Source organism: Maniola jurtina, chromosome 20 (assembly GCF_905333055.1).
Source record: "Maniola jurtina chromosome 20, ilManJurt1.1, whole genome shotgun sequence".
In the NCBI taxonomy this organism is placed as follows: Eukaryota; Metazoa; Arthropoda; class Insecta; order Lepidoptera; family Nymphalidae; genus Maniola; species Maniola jurtina.
In genome coordinates this window covers 2999386-3015717 of record NC_060048.1, presented here as the reverse complement: position 1 = coordinate 3015717, position 16332 = coordinate 2999386, and the positions used below count along the sequence as shown (strand labels likewise).

The window sequence follows — 16332 nt, the reverse complement described above, 5'->3', positions numbered from 1 at the left end:
TATTTTTGATACAAGAGTTGGAGTACATAGAGCAAATATGGCGAATGGAAGAAGAGTGCCATAAAAACGTCAGTTTACAAGTGTAAATTAATAACACCCCCGACAAGTGCAGGTTACAGTAACTAGAAAAGAGCTGATAACTTTCAAACGGCTGAACTGATTTTCTTGGATTATAGCGAAGAACACTCTCGATCAAACCACCTTTCAAACAAAAAAACTAAATTGAAATCGGTTCATTAGTTTAGGAGCTACGATGCCACAGACAGATACACACGTCAAACTTATAACAACCCTCTTTTTGGGTCGGGGGTTAAAAATGACAGTTTTTTGTGCCGATTCGAAGCGATTGGTCTTCGTTTTGACAACACGACTACGCTCACTAACAGTTTCAAGTACGCTCACATGACGCTCAGTGCTGCTATCAGCGTACTTGTATTAATTAGTAGAGGTCAGTGAAGTGTTTGAATATGCACAGGTACAGACAGACCTTGCACTGTGACGAAATGAGGTCCTCATTTTATTACGGAACCCTAAAAACGTTATTACCATGGAAAGGTTTCGATTGCAATTTTTATGAAAAAGAGGGTAGTTGGTGTTTATCATTTCTTTTTAGTTTAAGGTATTTTTAGGTTTCACAATTAACTATGCATTGTTATTGTACATCATTTATTAAAATCGTTTTACTCCAATTCACGTACAGTACCATTTATACAAATATAATTCAAGAATTATTTTAATATAGCCGCAATTAAACACGTAAAAACTTTCTTGAGGTATACAATTCAACCAGGAATTGTTTACAAAGAATATTATAACCCAGCGGTCGCCTCGAATAGAAACTACACAAAAGCAAACGAAAAATTAAAATTTCATTAGCAATTTTCACTGGAAAAAATTGCATTACTTCTAAACTGTATATGTTATTCTGGCTAAAATTTGCTGTAAATTATGCTGATAACTATTATCAAATCATAGTTTTGTCGGTTACAAGATTTTATCGAGTAAACTGCCCAAAACTGCTTACATCGTTACTGGTAATATAAGAATTTTAGCGGGTAAAGTATGAAAGAAATACTCGTTTGCGATTTTGTGTAGATTCTATCGAAACAACATAATAGTATGTATTAAATAACGCAGCGATTGGAATCCTAAGTACCCTAAACCGAAGGAGCTATATAGTTTCACGGCGACATACAAATTATAGCTTTATTTCCTATAACATAAGGTAGATATTATATTGCTTCAATGAAAACCAATTGTAAAGTATAAGTAAATCGCTAATTTTGTCATACAGTGATAGATTTCAATTAAATGAATAAATATTGTCTTTAAAACATATACATAATTATATTGAATTTATTTACCAATTAAAAATTACAGGACACATTGGTATATATAATCATTATGATATTGGTATCGAGTTTTGTATGTAATTAATAATAAAAAAAAAGTGTTTTATTTCCTCAGGGACCTTTGTGTTTACTTTCTATAAAATTTATTTTACGAGTTATTTCGAGACGTAATTACAGTCGAATTTTTAATTATTATAAAAAATTGAGGTTTTAATCAGTTGCCTGTTTTTTCCGAAAAGTAAGGGTTGGGACAAAATGAATCATTGACTCAGTACAATGAGGATCTGCAGATAAGATTGATTATGGGTTCAATTCCCAGTCTGGGAACGTAGATTCCAACCTTTGTATGATGAAATAGGTACAGTTGTTTCTCCTGAGTCTAGGTGTCACTTTTTTATGAAGATGATAGCTGATACTAGAAGTTGCCCGCGACTTCGTTCGCGTGGATTTAGGTTTTTTTAAAATCCCGTGGAAAATTTGACTTTCCGGGATAAAAAGTAGCATACGTGTTAATCCAGGTCATAGTCTATCTCTATTCCAGAGCCAAATCCGTCCAGTTGTTTTTGCGTGAAAGTGTAACAAACATACACACACACAGGTTCGCCTTTATAATAGTGTGATAATTGTTGTAAAAAGTATACACAAGTAGACTTGATCCATTCACAATGACAGAACAGAACCACATCACAACACTTACTTTAAAATACCGCATCATTATTTTACAATTTGACATTTAGCTCCTGTCAAAATGCTTTGTTTAATTAAAAATTCTACTGTAGTTGAACTTGCCATCGTACTATTTAGATTTATCGTTAAATTACAATATAACGTGTCATATTGGTGGTAGAACAGTTTATATCAATTGTGTTTTAGCCAAAATTAATAATTGGCTGGATTTTTTGGAAAGATAGATTCGAAGGTAGTTGTGGTTTATTCCTATTATACGCTTGATTAATGTTAAGTAATGTGATGTGACATTTTGGTTTCTGTTTGTGTAGGTTTATAATATTTATTTTCATTTATTTCAGAGGGTATTATTGAAAAGATAGAATTCGAGGGTAGTTGTGAATTATTCTGTTGTGAAACGATTACCGTTGTTCTTTTCAATACTAAGTGATGTCGTGGTCTCTTGGTTGTGCCGCCCTACAATATTTATTTAAGAGGGTATTTTTAAAAACATAAGAGGGTAGTTGTGGTTTTGCCTGTGTGAAACGAATACGCTCGGCGGTGTGTGGTACAGCATAGTGGTGGCACGCTCACCGCTCCTCCAGCATCACCGTCTCTTGCGGGTACAGCTTGAGAGCTTTAAGCGTGCTGCTTGGAGGTTCCATTGTGAGCTGGAACAACACGAAAATTCATACCCCCCTCTTTTTTGGTCGGGTTAAAAATGGCGGGTGAGATCTCAAAATGCATGCATTATAAAACATCTATAAAAGAGATACTCACGTCTCTTCTAGGCCAGCTAGCTATGACCTTGTAGTTTTCTTGGGGGTAACCTTTCGATGCGAGGTAATCTAATAACGCCTGGAACAAAATATTCGTCTAAATATATAGAAGACAGACACAAATGGTAGTTAGATAATAAAAATATCAGACCACAAGGAGTGCCTGTGCAAAATTACCAACGGTTTAAGTTGTCAGTCAATTGTTACAGTTTTATCAAATAGACTAGCTGATCCACCCCGTTTCGATTGAGAAAATCTCTTGAAGAGAATTCTTCATAAGCCCAAATAGCAATTTTCGTGGATATAAGTTGAAAACTAACAGATTTTAAGACAAACTTTTATCTTCTACTTAGCCTTTGGGGCGGAATTCCTTCTTAGTATATGCCTTTTTAGTATATGCCTAGTTTGTCATAAATGAAATCTAATGTAAAATTTTAAGTTTTTACCCTTCCAGTAGGCAATGCGGTTACAGATCAATCAGTCAGGAAAAGGCTTTTTACATAGATGATTGATTAGATTTGGCAAATATGAAGATAGATCATAGAAGAAACAGTCCATCACGAATTGCCCTAAAGTGCACCACCACTCCCATGGCCCCAGTAAACTCTCGTCTCGGTTATGTGCCGAATCCCGGGGGAGCCCCCAGCTACTTGCTCTTGGCGTGTTGGGATACTTACGGCCAGCGTGTCTTGCGCGTGGAATCTCCGCTCGAAGCACTCGTGGTGCGGCGGCGGCAGACGCACGCGTACGCGCGCAACCTCCGCTGCGCCCTCCGCCGGCTCGGCCGGCACGCGCGCCTCCGCGCCCGCGCGCATCGCCTGCGAACATACCAAATACTATAGGCCGGTTTTCTATAATTGGCTTAAAAGATAAACAAATCGCCGCAGAGATCTTCTCAGAGAAACGCGCAAGCGACGCGATTTGACTTTCTGGAGTTAGGTTTTCACTTGTATTATGATTTCATTGTCAGTTCACGGTAACCCCGGAAATAGGAGCCACATATGATAATACTCCCCTTTCCCCTCCAATTAAGCGTAAAGCTTGTGCCAGGAGTGGGTGCGACAATAGTGCAACGAGTGGGGTTTGAACCGCTTACCTTTCGGAATTCAGTCCGCTCCTCAACCGTTGAGCTATCGAGGCCCTACTACTATACTATAATATGCATGCATTTAAAATAAATAAGACGGAAGTTTTGATTTGAAAAAGGCATCATTGTCGTAATCAGCACTCTGAAATGACACTAGTTATTATTTGAAAGGCAGCTGTTTTTTGCGACATTGTAAAGCCGGCAGTCTGAGGCTATCTATAGAGAGTGCACTTTGACTTTGCTGAGACTCAAGACACTGTTAAAACGAGACAGCGTTATACCGTTGGTATAAATCTGTATGGTTTCAACTAAAACTTAAGTCTAAGCAAAGTCAAAGTGCCCTCTATAGATTTCAACCTAAGCTAGGCTAATGAAATGAGTTTGGAAAACTAACCTCTTTCTTGGCCGCTTCCATTAGTCTTTCAGATTCTGCTCTCTCCAGTTCTTGATTTCTTTCTAGTTCCTGCTGCTTTTTCACTTCTTCTTTTGCTCTATGTAAGGGAAAAATTGAATTTACTTCAAATAACTAGGATTTGCCGCCATGGCTCCAAATAGCTAGAACATAGAAATAGCTAGAATAGCCGTGAAGCAGGTTCACGGCTCTGGGTACTCTATTCTCTAACTGTACATAAACGGGACAAAAACATTATGTTTGATTATTTTGCTGACAAAACAGTGCTTTAATATATACAAAGCAATATAAAGATGTACGCGAATAAAGTATGTCAAGTGATAATAGAATTTTGGATTCATAGTAACGATTTTAAGATAAGAGCGTGGATAAAGACATTTTTTTTTTTTTATTCACTATAGGTAAGCGCTTGACCACAATCACACCTGATGGAAAGTGATGATGTGGTCTAAGATGGGACGCGTTTATCTAGAAGGTGCCTATTCACTCTTGTTTTAAAGATACCCGGATTGTAATTGGTAGGAAACACAGATCGCGGAAGAGTATTCCAAAACGTTTCGTGCGTGTAGATGGAATGTCAACGACATAAGGATGGAAGGAAGGAAGGATCCTACATTTTATAGGATTGGACCTCACCTGTCAGCCTCAAGGCTGCGTTGGTACGCCTCGTCCTGCTCGCGCTTGACGCGTTGTCTTGCGTCTCGCTCGCGCTCCATCTTTGCGTCCTCCTCTTTCTGCGCCGCGAACCGCTCTAACGCCTCCACTAGCCCGCCCACAAGCTCTGATACTCCTACGTTACCTGAATTAACACAAGTAAAATCGGTCAGGTGCGAGTCGAACTCGTACACAAGGTATAAGAGTTATATACCTCAAAAGAAAAAAAGGAACCCTAATAGGATCTCTTCGTTCTCTGTCTGTCTGTCGTGTCTGTCAAGAATGCTATAAGGGCACTTCCCGTTGACCTAGAATCATGTTTAACAGGTAGATAGGTTTTATAGCACATGTAAGGGGAAAAATCCAAAAATTGTGAATTTGTGGTTACGTCACAAAAAAAAATGTCTTCATAAACAAATAATTAGTATATTCAGGTTTCAAAGATAGATTTATATACTAAATAGGGTATCATATGAAAAAGCTTTACCTGTATATTCTAAAACAGATTTTTATTACGTTTTATTTATAACAGTTTTTGATTTATCGTGCAAAATGCCAAAAAAATACGTCTGTAGTATGGTACCCTCAGTGTGTGAATCTGACTATCTGATTCGCACTTGGCCGTTTTAATTTATATGGCAGCCATTTTGAATTTTTTTTTGTTATAGCGGCAATAGAAATACATTTCTGTGAAAATTTCAACTTTACCTATTAAGGTTCACGAGATAAGTGTGGAAAACATACTGACCGTTAATCACAGAGTATATCTCAGTGTTGGAGCGCACGCGCATGATGATGATCAACGCGGGTAATCTCTCCACGGGGATGCTGCGGATTGTCATACTGGCCACCGGTCCCAGTGCGCTCGCTATTGACGTTAACAATCTGAAAAGTACATTCAAAGTTATTTTAAGGTTACCATTAGGTTAACTGCACGTTATATAATTCAATACAAATGCTGTGGTTGTGCGTTGTCGACAGCAAAAAGAAAACATTCTAATTTGGTAGACAAATAAAATCATTGGGAATGCCGTCAATCAAGGATAAGAAATACGCACGACAACGGCATTTGTATTGAATTATATAACGTCATTAATGTGAAACTGCCAGAAGACTTCAATAGCCCTAAATAAACAGATATCTAACACATCATAAGACTTATCTTACTCAAGACGATGATATCACTAAGCCTATCGTGTTTCTTTCTTTTTAGTTTATTTTACTTGTACCAAGTTGGGTTCAAGTTGTTTTTTACTATTATATAAATAAAAGTACTCACAAGTTATTATTGTGCGGGTCCGTCAGATCCCACCCGTACAGTACGAAGTTAGCTGACAGTGTTTGTAGTACGGTCTCGCATCCCAACAGTTGAGCACAGAACACGTTTGACAACACTGATTGCTCGTGATGTAGATATACACCTAGCAATTTTCTCTGAAACAAACATATCTCTTATAGCCAACATACATCTATACTTACTAATAAATAAAATTGGAGTGTCTGTCTGTAATTTCGAAATAACTACCACATATTAAGGTCATATGGTTATTTGAACGATACCATGACTGAATCACACGTTTTTAAAATTTTTGTCTGTCTGTCTGTTTGAAAAGGCTAATCTTCGGAACGGCTGAACCGATTTTGACGGGATTTTCACTGACAAGTAGAGGATTGACCAGGGTGTAACATAGGCTACTTTTTCAACCGACTTTCAAGAAGGGAGTTGTGTTTTTCTACCTATGTACACCGAAATCTCCGAGATTTCTGAACCGATTTGCGTCATTTCTTTTTAATCGATAGAGGAACTTTGCGACATTGTTTCATTAAAAATTTGGATTCCAACTCTTCAATCCTGATGCTGCAGGGGATTTGACCAATGCACGCGGGCGAAGCTGCGGGCATCAGTTAGTCTATAATATATTTTAATAGATTTAGATTTATAAAAACCCTGTTGGAAAGCTTTGATTTTTCAGGATAAAAAGTAATGTCCAGTTCTGTTTTTCTTTTTATTATTACTAATTTTTTAACTTAAAAAAGCCTTGAGCCTCAATAGCTGAACCGGTAAAGGAGTGGACTGAAAACCGAAAGGTCGACGGTTCAAACCCCGCCCGTTGCACTATTGTCGTACCTACTCCTAGCATAAGCCTGACGCTTAGTTGGAGAGGAAAGGGGAATAATAGTCATTTAACATGGCTAATATTCTTTTATAATTTTTTTTTTTTTTTATTATTTAGAAGTAATTTTATGGAATTTTATCATAAAATTTCAACTTTTGTTATGAATAAATAAATACGTATTCATAACAAAAAAATTACAGTTTATAAAAAATTGTCAATTCATTCGGTAATAATATTTCACAAACTTACGTCTCTAGCAGGTTTTAAACAGGATTCCTTAATGGCATCTTGTAGGGTTCCCTCGAAGAAATTAGGCGTGTTGGGGCCGTACCTCGCGCGGAACCTCTGAGCAAACTCTATGCAGCCTAGCGCCTCGTCGTCCACGTGTTCTGACACTAGATAACACATTGTATTGCTTTTAATATTGCCCAAATTGAAGAAAATAACATGAAATTTCACATAGGGGCACTGGCCCCTATAATACGGGCTGTCCTAGTTTAGGGGCCAGGACTCCATGAAATGCGTGTATCTAAATTTGTGAAATAAATTTTCATTTCATTTCATTTTATTTTTTCTAGACGATACCTGCGACTTCGTCCGCATAAGCGTCAGTTTTTAAAAATGCTGTAGGAATTTTTAATTTTCCGGGATAAAAAGTATCCTTTATCTAGTCTCTGGGATGCCCAAAATGATAATACCTGTGACTATTTTGGTGTAGATTTAGTTTTTAAAAATCCCATGGGAACTCTTTGTTTTTCGGAGTCAAAATATAGCCTATGTCTTTTTTCGGGATGCAACAAATTTCGTCAAAATCGTTTAAACGAATGGGCAGTGTTACGCTAGTAGACAAGCATATAACCATGGATGCCATGTATGTTATGTATCGTGAAAGCCGAAATAGCAAAGGCCGAGTAGGTGAAGCTGAATGAAGGGACGACGAAGTCTAAAATTAATCTAGATTGCTTTTGTGAAATAGTCTAAATTAACATCATAAAAAGGTACAGTTTGTAAGTTTGGATTTAGGGGGTAATCGCTGGAACTAATGATCCGATTCTGAAAGTTCTTTAACTAATTGATAAAATAGCTACTCTTGCTGTTCTTGAGTGCTATAGGCTATAATTAATTAAATCACGCGGACGAAACCGCGGGCAAAAGTTAATTTAAAAAAAAATGGGCCGAATTGAGAACCACCTCCATTTTGAAAGTTGGTGAAAAATAAAAAGTATAGACTTACTGAGTGGCTGTAACCGTTCCGATGGCACATCCACAAACATGTCGTCTTCTGTAGGAAAGCTGTCTCCGTCTTCCACTTCTTCCACTGAACTGTTTTCACTGTCCGAACTTTCTACTATTATCTGAAAAGACAGTTCACGATTAGAAATACAGTTTCTACTTCATCAGCATCATCATCTCAACCTGGACCAATACAGAACCTCCTCCGAATTGGTCTCCTCTCCGAATAAGAAGGGTTTCTTACATACCCCCATACTAAACAGAAAAACATATCCCCTTGACAATAGAATTACAGACGTGTGAATCATATTTTTATTATAATATTTACTTGTTGATAGAGAGATATAGGTAGAATTTGTTTCAATCTTTCTCGCCAAATAAAAAACCGGTCAAGTGCGAGTCGGATTCGCATCGATGAGTTCCGTACCATCTTACAAGATATACCTAACTCTTTTAAGTAGAACAGTTCAAGTTACAGACTGCGCCATCTATAAGTCAGACAAACAGACAGAAACGAAGTGATCCTATAAGGGTTCCTTTTTCCTTTTGAGATACGGAACCCTATTAAAGAATATGTCTAAAGTGTAGTCTAAATGTATGTCCAAAAGGTAATTTCTTTGTGAAGAGTTTATTTTAGCCACATTTGTTGAAAGTATACTGAGACTTATAAGTACAATGTGTTTAAAGGTAATAACTACCTTAAAGACAATAGTATATTTCATTACAAGTGCGGAAAGGCTGTCATTGCAAAGAGTTCCGACAAATGTCTACCCGAGCCGAGGCGTAGCTGAAGGCGAGGGTTGACAGTCGGAACGAGTTGCAATGACGGTTCCGCACGTGTACTGAACGACTATTTTTAATACAGTTGCGAAAAAATGAAGCAATTTAATAAAATAATAAAAACACAATAATCTCAACTAACTTAATTTAATTTAATTTAAAACAACTTTATTGTTAATAGATATAAAAAACTAGGGTCGAAATTACTCATTTTAGGCAACCAACAACTAAACTCGCAAAGAAAATTTCTGAAAAATGGCGCCAACCGTAGAATATAAGTAGAGTTTTTTTTCTTCACCCATTCTGGTAGGCAAAGGGAACTATGTCCATACAGCCAAGTCTTCAGTAGAAGTTTTTTATTGATATGAAATGAAAATGAAATTTAATGAGATGAAATGAAATGAAACCTAACCAAACTCATTCAATCAAATCATTAAATCTAATATTGAAACAAATTAGTAGCTTCTTTTTAGAAATATACGTATTTGCATGTATCATAAAAACTTCTATGAATTTTTTTAGTAAAAACTTCATGGTTGGTTTTTCTTTTTAATATTTTGACAGTTGGGAAAGAAAAAGCACGAGTGCGGGAAAGGTAAAAAAAAAGCACGATTATGTAATAGCCCACATCCCGAACGCTATACGTCCCTGCAATACGCTACTTTTTGAGCAACTGTATTAAAAAACATATTCTCACCCTTTTATACTCCTTCTGTTTGCTAGGCGCGCGTTTGACGGTCAGTTCGTGTTGCGGCAGGTCTAATCCTACCATGGCTAGTACTGTGTCATCCAGCCCCGATACTGTAGGCCAGCCTGTCCATACCTGAACAAAGGAGCATATAAAACTATCAAGTTTATGTTCAAATGACGGGCCATTTCACAGGTAGCGTGTGAAAAATCATGTGCAAAACCTTTTCATAAAAATGGAACATATAGTTGCTACTTTAATTAAGTTGCCAGTAATAAATAATCCTTCATTCCTCATACGCATGGTTAAGGTTTGGAATACTCTTCCGCGATCTGTGTTTCCTACCAATTACAATCCGGGTATCTTTAAAACAAGAGTGAATAGGCACCTTCTAGGTAAACGCGTCCCATCTTAGACCACACCATCACTTTCCATCAGGTGTGATTGCGGTCAAGCGCTTACCTATAGTGAATAAAAAAAAAAAAAAAATAAGGAAGCAAAATCTGTTTGAAAATTTTTATACAAAAATCTGATTAGGACACCAGTGTGTGGCGGCGCTACCAGTCGCGTTACGAACAAAATGTATATTATATAGCTCTTTGGGGACCATCTCACCTGATGTCTGCTTGGTTGCACAACTAATTTGGTGGCCCAACCACTAATATGTATGTATAAACCTATTTGCCTCTCACTCACTTGAATTAACCTTTTGGTTTGAATATCTTCCAATCTGTTGGTGCGTACGTCGGTCGCGCATACTATTTGTACGCTGTCATTAACATCAGCATAGCAGTTTTTAACACATTGTAAATTGGTACGCGCGACCGACATCAGCATCAGCGTAGAAAGAATCGCAGCTGACATCAGTGTCAAACGAGTTCAGTATTTACACATATTTCTGTGAACCAAACACCCTAACTTCATGAATTTAAGGAGCTCAAAATAGTCTTTGATCTCACCTGATGTCGAACAGGAATGTCTGTGAGTGAATACAGGTCATTCTTGACTTCCTGTACTGTTTTGGTGCCGGGGTACTTCAGTGAGTACTCTCTCTCGTCGTGTTTAACTCTCAACATGTATGTGGTAGTTAACCTTTCTGCTACCCTGGTAACAAACAATTAGCATTATCATCTCAACTCATTACCAGTCTACTACTGATCACTATCAAAATGAGAATGGTTTAGGCCACACTTGCTAAGTGCGGATGGAGAGAACCCCAAGAGAATACCCTAAACCACCCTCCCCCAAAGTCTCAGGGACCATCTAATCACACTATCACACTTCACACTAATATTATAAAGGCGAAAGTTGGTGTGTATGTGTGTGTGTATGTTTGTTACTCCTTCACGCAAAAACTACTTGATGGATTTGGCTAAAATTTGGAATGGAGATAGATAATATCCTGGATTAGCACATAGGCTACTTTTTATCCCGGAAAATCAAAGAGTTCCCACGGGATTTCTAAAAACCTAAATCCACGCGAACGAAGTCGCAGGCATCGGCTAGTCTTCTATAAATTTTGTGTAATAAATATTCCACCCAATCCAATCTGGTAACTGGATGGGTGATTGATCTTGGAGGTTCAAAATTCGCGTTTTTGTTTCCTCCATACTTCTCAGAACACATTAAGCATTATCATTTCACAAATATCTGTAAAACCTAAGATTCGAAACACCGTTTTCTTAGACCCGAGTTGGATGTGGAAGAACCTACTTTTATTAAAATCATTGTCCTGAGAAAGCTCCTGCCATTATTATGGCAATAAAATGCTAATGCAATGGTAAGGGATCAGACACTCAGCAATGAGGAATGCAACCCAGATGGAGAGTATAAGGATGGTAGAATATGACTTGAGCCTTACTCATCATCCGCCATGAGTCTGTCCGCAGCCTTGAGCCGTAGCACCGCATTGCGGGGCAGCCCCAGGCTGGCAAGAGTAGCAGTGGCTGTGGCACGAGAACCACCCAGACCTGATATCTGTTGTCTGCAGACTGGCACACCGCATACCATTTCTAACCTCTTTTTTAGATCACCTGCAGAATAAAACAAGTTTTTAGGGGTTTGTACCTCAAAAGGAAAAACGGAACCCTTATAGGATCACTTTGTTGTCTGTCAGTCCGTCCGTCCGTCGTGTCTGTCAAGAAAACCTATAGGGTACTTCCTGTTGACCTAGAATCATGAAATTTGGCTAGTAGGTAGGTCTTATAGAACAAGTAAAGGAAAAATCCGAAATCCATGAACTTGTGGTTACATCAAAAAAAAAAAAATGTGTTTCAATTTTCAAAGTAAGATAACTATACCAAGTGGGGAATCATATGAAAGGGTTTTACCTGCACATTCTAAAACAGATTTTTATTTATTTTTGAGTGTGTTATATATAGTTTTTGATTTATCGTGTGGCAAAATGTTGGAAAAAATAAGGAACCCTCAGTGCGCAAGTCTGATTGCACTCGGTCAGTTTTTTCTCTGGAGATACGGAACCCTAAAAACGAATACAAGTATGTACTTACTGACAGTTGCTGAGCCGGACATTTTAATCTCGTGTATTTTATTATTACAATGAACTTGTAGCTCTACTAGGTCAATGGAATTACTTCTAGGCGACGAGGTCGACGCTTGATTACTGTCTTCTCGATCTGCAATCAACTTATACATTATAATATGCTGCATTTAATACCTACTAGCTGATACCTGGATGTAGGTTTTTTAAAATTCCAGTGGGAACTCTTTGATTTTCCGGGATAAAAAGTAGCCTATGTGCTAATCCAGGGTGAAATCTATCTCCATTCTAAATTTCAGCCCAATCCGTCCAGTAATTTTTGCATGAAGGAGTAACAAACATACACACATACATACAAACTTTCTCCTTTATAATATTAGTTCTCCTTTATTAACTTTCTCCTTTATTTACTGATAACAAATATTTAGAAATAAGTAAATTCAGTCATTATTTTTAGGTAATATTTGTTAATATTATCTTGTTTTTATTTTATTATCCTTCGGAGCTATATAGTTTTTCCAAATTTATTATGTACTAATATTATGCGATCGGTCATGTATATTACATTGTGTTACCTGCATGAGTTGTGTGTGCCCGTAAGTGGTGTGTCACACTGAATAAGACTATTATACTATTGTATTTTTAAGTTTAACATGCTGTGGGCGTACCTTATAATAATAAATAAATAAATAAATAAATTAGTGTGATGTGATAACAAAATCACAAATACCACTTATCTCAAAAGTATGGCTAATTCTGTTGTACACAATCTCTAAACTAAATGGTCAGGTCTAAATCTAGTGTTATCTTTTTCCCCAGGGAAAATTATAAAAGGGATAGCAATAAATTTAGGTCTGCCATTTTAGTTTAGAGATTTTATAAAGAAAGAGGGGTGAAGGGATGAAAGATCAAAAGAAATAAAATTAGGGTCATAGCAGAAAGAACTTATACAAGACTAGCAATAAAAAGAGAAGAGTGGAAGAGGAGACCATCTTTATTTTGATATCATCATCATACCATAAATTAAAGATACCCTTTAAATGAAAATTGTATTAAAAATATATAATAATGATTTGTATACTGATAATACAGACTAATTGAATAATTTATTTATTTAAAATAATCCACATGGTTGAAGATGCCAGAAAAAGCTACTAGGCAGTGTTCACACCTATCATATCATAAATAGTGTAAAGCTCACTAAGTCAGAGGCTGATAATAGATTAGGTAATTGTGAATGCATGATAACTTATAAGAGCCTCAATAGCTCAACCGGTAAAGGAGTGGACTGAAAACGGAAAAGGTCTTGGTTGCAAAAGGTTGCACTATTGTCGTACCTACTCCTAGCACAAGCCTGACGCTTAGTTGGCGAGGAAAGGGGAATATTAGTCATTTAACATGGCCAATATTCTTTTTTTTTTAAAAAAAAAAGGTTTAATGTCTTACCAGGTGGGTGTGTTTTTGGTGTTATCACAGATATATCATCATCTATCATCTCCACATCATGGGTGTCATTGGATTGAGGCACGGAGCTGCTGCCATCCTGTGGCATTACTCTATTGATTGCAGACTGGAACAAATCACAAGTAGGTGCCAATTAGTTTTATCTAGCCTTCCAGTCCTTCTTAAGTCCAAAGGTTTGGCCAGGGCATAGATGTGTCAGTCGGTGAATAAGGACTTTTATTATTTCTGATCAGGAGGTAGGCTTCAGTAGGAGCTAGTTTATGTTTTAGGAAGATATACATTATACAAAAATTAATAAGTAATTAATTATTATCATTATCATCTTACAAATCAAACAACTGACAACCAAAAAGTGTACAACAGCTATGACAGCACTACTTTGAATAAATTATTTGACTTTGACTTTTGACTATGCATTTGAAATTCTACCCAAAAAAGGTTATGAAAATCATAATTGTTTTTCTTTATATTATATATAATAATATATATATACAGTGTTTAAACTCCATAACCATATCTCTTACTAGAGTTTTATACTTACTTGGATAATTTGCCTTTACTTAAAAATCTCTGTATAACAAAAGTTTTCTATAACAATTGCCAACCTTATAAAATATTCTATCCATACATTCATTATAATAAGTCCACTGTATGTAATGTTAAAAACACTTATTTCTTAAGTGAATAAATACAAATGTAATTTTCTTTGTTGTACTTGGGTCTTAAGATCTCTACAAATCCTTATTTAAAAAGGTATCATAATACTCACAAGTAAATCCCAATTCGTTTCTTCTAAGTGGTATATGGCTTCAGCAACATCTTCGATATTTGTGATTCCCTGCAAAACACAAACCAACTTTTAAGGTGACCATTTAAAATTTATCATATTAAATTTTTGTTGTTCTAATAAGACAAAGGGTTTGTGGTGATTCCCCACCAAGGTTACACCAGCATAATAAAGTAATGCGCTAAAAATTCCAACAATTACCTTGGAAATACCAATTTTTATATTCGATTCTAAACACAAAGAACGAATGTGGAAATTTCGCGAAAATACACATAATATTATAGAATACACGTTTTCCAAACTATGTGAACGGCAGAATGTTTAAATAGTCTTATCTAATAGTTATAAAAACCAATAAAAATCGCGTTAGACGTAGTACAAAGAGATAATACTAAATACCCAGTCACTGTTTTTGTTCACCACATAACCTGCACACTTCATAAAATAATTAACGTTCACTCGAATGTATATGGTTTTTGTAATCAGTATCACTATTTACCTGAAAATTTGCAAGAATTTCTTCTCGGTTCTCAGCCATTCTAATTTTATTTAGCTCAAAATTACTCAAAAAAAATACTACTCTTCAATTCTTTGTAATATGACATTCAAACATTTGACCATAGACAAAGAGAGGCGAGAAGAGATAGTGTTGCCAATTGCCCGTAACAGTAATGCAGTACCTAATCTGCCAAAATGACACCATAGATTCTGTTAAGAAATCTTTACACAACGAAACATGTTTCTAGCATTGTTTCAAGTCAGTTGTTTTGTAGCACCACAGGTAGTACCTACCCTTAAATGAAATATCTATTCGTAAATGTAATCCCACAAACCTGACATTGGCTAATCTATGTAAAGCCAGACGAGGGGGGAAAAAAATGTAATCCCTAGTACCCATCTAGTACCCCTACTTGGTTTTTAAGCTGTATTGTATCGAAATGCTCGATAGGCTGTGCATCTTTTTTAGTAGGGTGGTATGTCGGTAGGTACCTAAAAATAGCCATGGCCGAAGCCACTAAAACTAAACCAGCTAGACAATTCAGAAAAAAAAATCAAATTGCCTTCTCGGGACACGTTCCCTGACTATTTTTAAAAACCACTGAGGTACAAAATCGAAAAAAAATATATTCACGTAACTAGGTAGCGACCGCGGATCGCCCATGGGAATTTAGAAAAATTCGATTTTATTCTTTATCTACAGTACAAAGAGAACTGCAAAATTTCAGCTTCCTAGCTCCATGGGTTTGGGTTAGGCGTTTCTTTTTATAATATAATAATATCTACCAACATAATGACCTGCGCTGCCCGCAGCTTCGCACCCATGGGCATTTAAAAAATAATCGGCTTAGGTAATTCCTTATCTACCTTATAAAAGGACCTTATAAGTAAACCTATATGCAAAATTTCATCTTTCTAGGTCCAAGGGTTTCGGTTGGCCGTTGATATGTCACTCAGTGAGTTAGGACTTTCATGGATTTTTAATCCATATCTCGTACCCACTCCATACTTCTCCATCTTCCATGCATACCTACCTACGTCCTTTCGTACTCCATACTGTACTAATATTATAAATGGATAAGTGTGTCTGTCTATTTGCTAGCTTTTCACGGCCTATTGTTTAACAGTTTTTGACAAAATTTGGTGCAGAGATAACTTGCATACCTACCAGGAAGGACATAGCCTTCTTTTTGACCCGGAAAATCAAAGAGTTTCCGAGATTCCGAGGTTCCGAGATATATATTTAGAAGATGAATCAATATATTTACTGCCTCTTTCATTTTTAAATTATAGTTAGGTTTCGTTACCAATATAG

General features: G+C 36.6%; 1 protein-coding gene and 1 long non-coding RNA gene across 2 annotated transcripts; one reads left to right on the top strand and one right to left on the bottom strand.

Moving 5' to 3' along the window:
* The first annotated feature begins 347 nt into the window (after positions 1–347).
* Positions 348–1068, top strand: LOC123875773. The gene is made up of 2 exons (XR_006798207.1): positions 348–585; positions 620–1068. It is a non-coding gene; the product is annotated as an uncharacterized LOC123875773 (long non-coding RNA).
* On the bottom strand, positions 650–15167 carry LOC123875733 (FAS-associated factor 1). Its single transcript, XM_045921748.1, has 16 exons — positions 15019–15167; positions 14502–14570; positions 13715–13838; positions 12279–12404; positions 11630–11801; positions 10728–10872; positions 9778–9903; positions 8302–8422; positions 7317–7462; positions 6230–6384; positions 5699–5835; positions 4933–5095; positions 4279–4375; positions 3475–3615; positions 2799–2876; positions 650–2689 (listed from the first exon to the last, which is right to left on the bottom strand). The coding sequence occupies exons 1-16, from the start codon at positions 15055–15057 to the stop codon at positions 2609–2611; spliced, it is 1920 nt and encodes a 639-aa protein (XP_045777704.1). The 5' UTR covers positions 15058–15167; the 3' UTR covers positions 650–2608.
* Positions 15168–16332: the final 1165 nt, after the last annotated feature.

Coding starts and splice junctions, on each gene's coding strand:
- LOC123875733 (XM_045921748.1), bottom strand. CDS start 15,057: ATGGCTGAGAACCGAGAAGAAATTCTTGCAAATTTTCAG. Junction 10,873..11,629: donor AGACTCATGGCGGATGATGA/GTAAGGCTCAAG, acceptor GTTTGTTACCAG/GGTAGCAGAAAGGTTAACTA. Junction 2,690..2,798: donor CTAGCTGGCCTAGAAGAGAC/GTGAGTATCTCT, acceptor GTGTTGTTCCAG/CTCACAATGGAACCTCCAAG.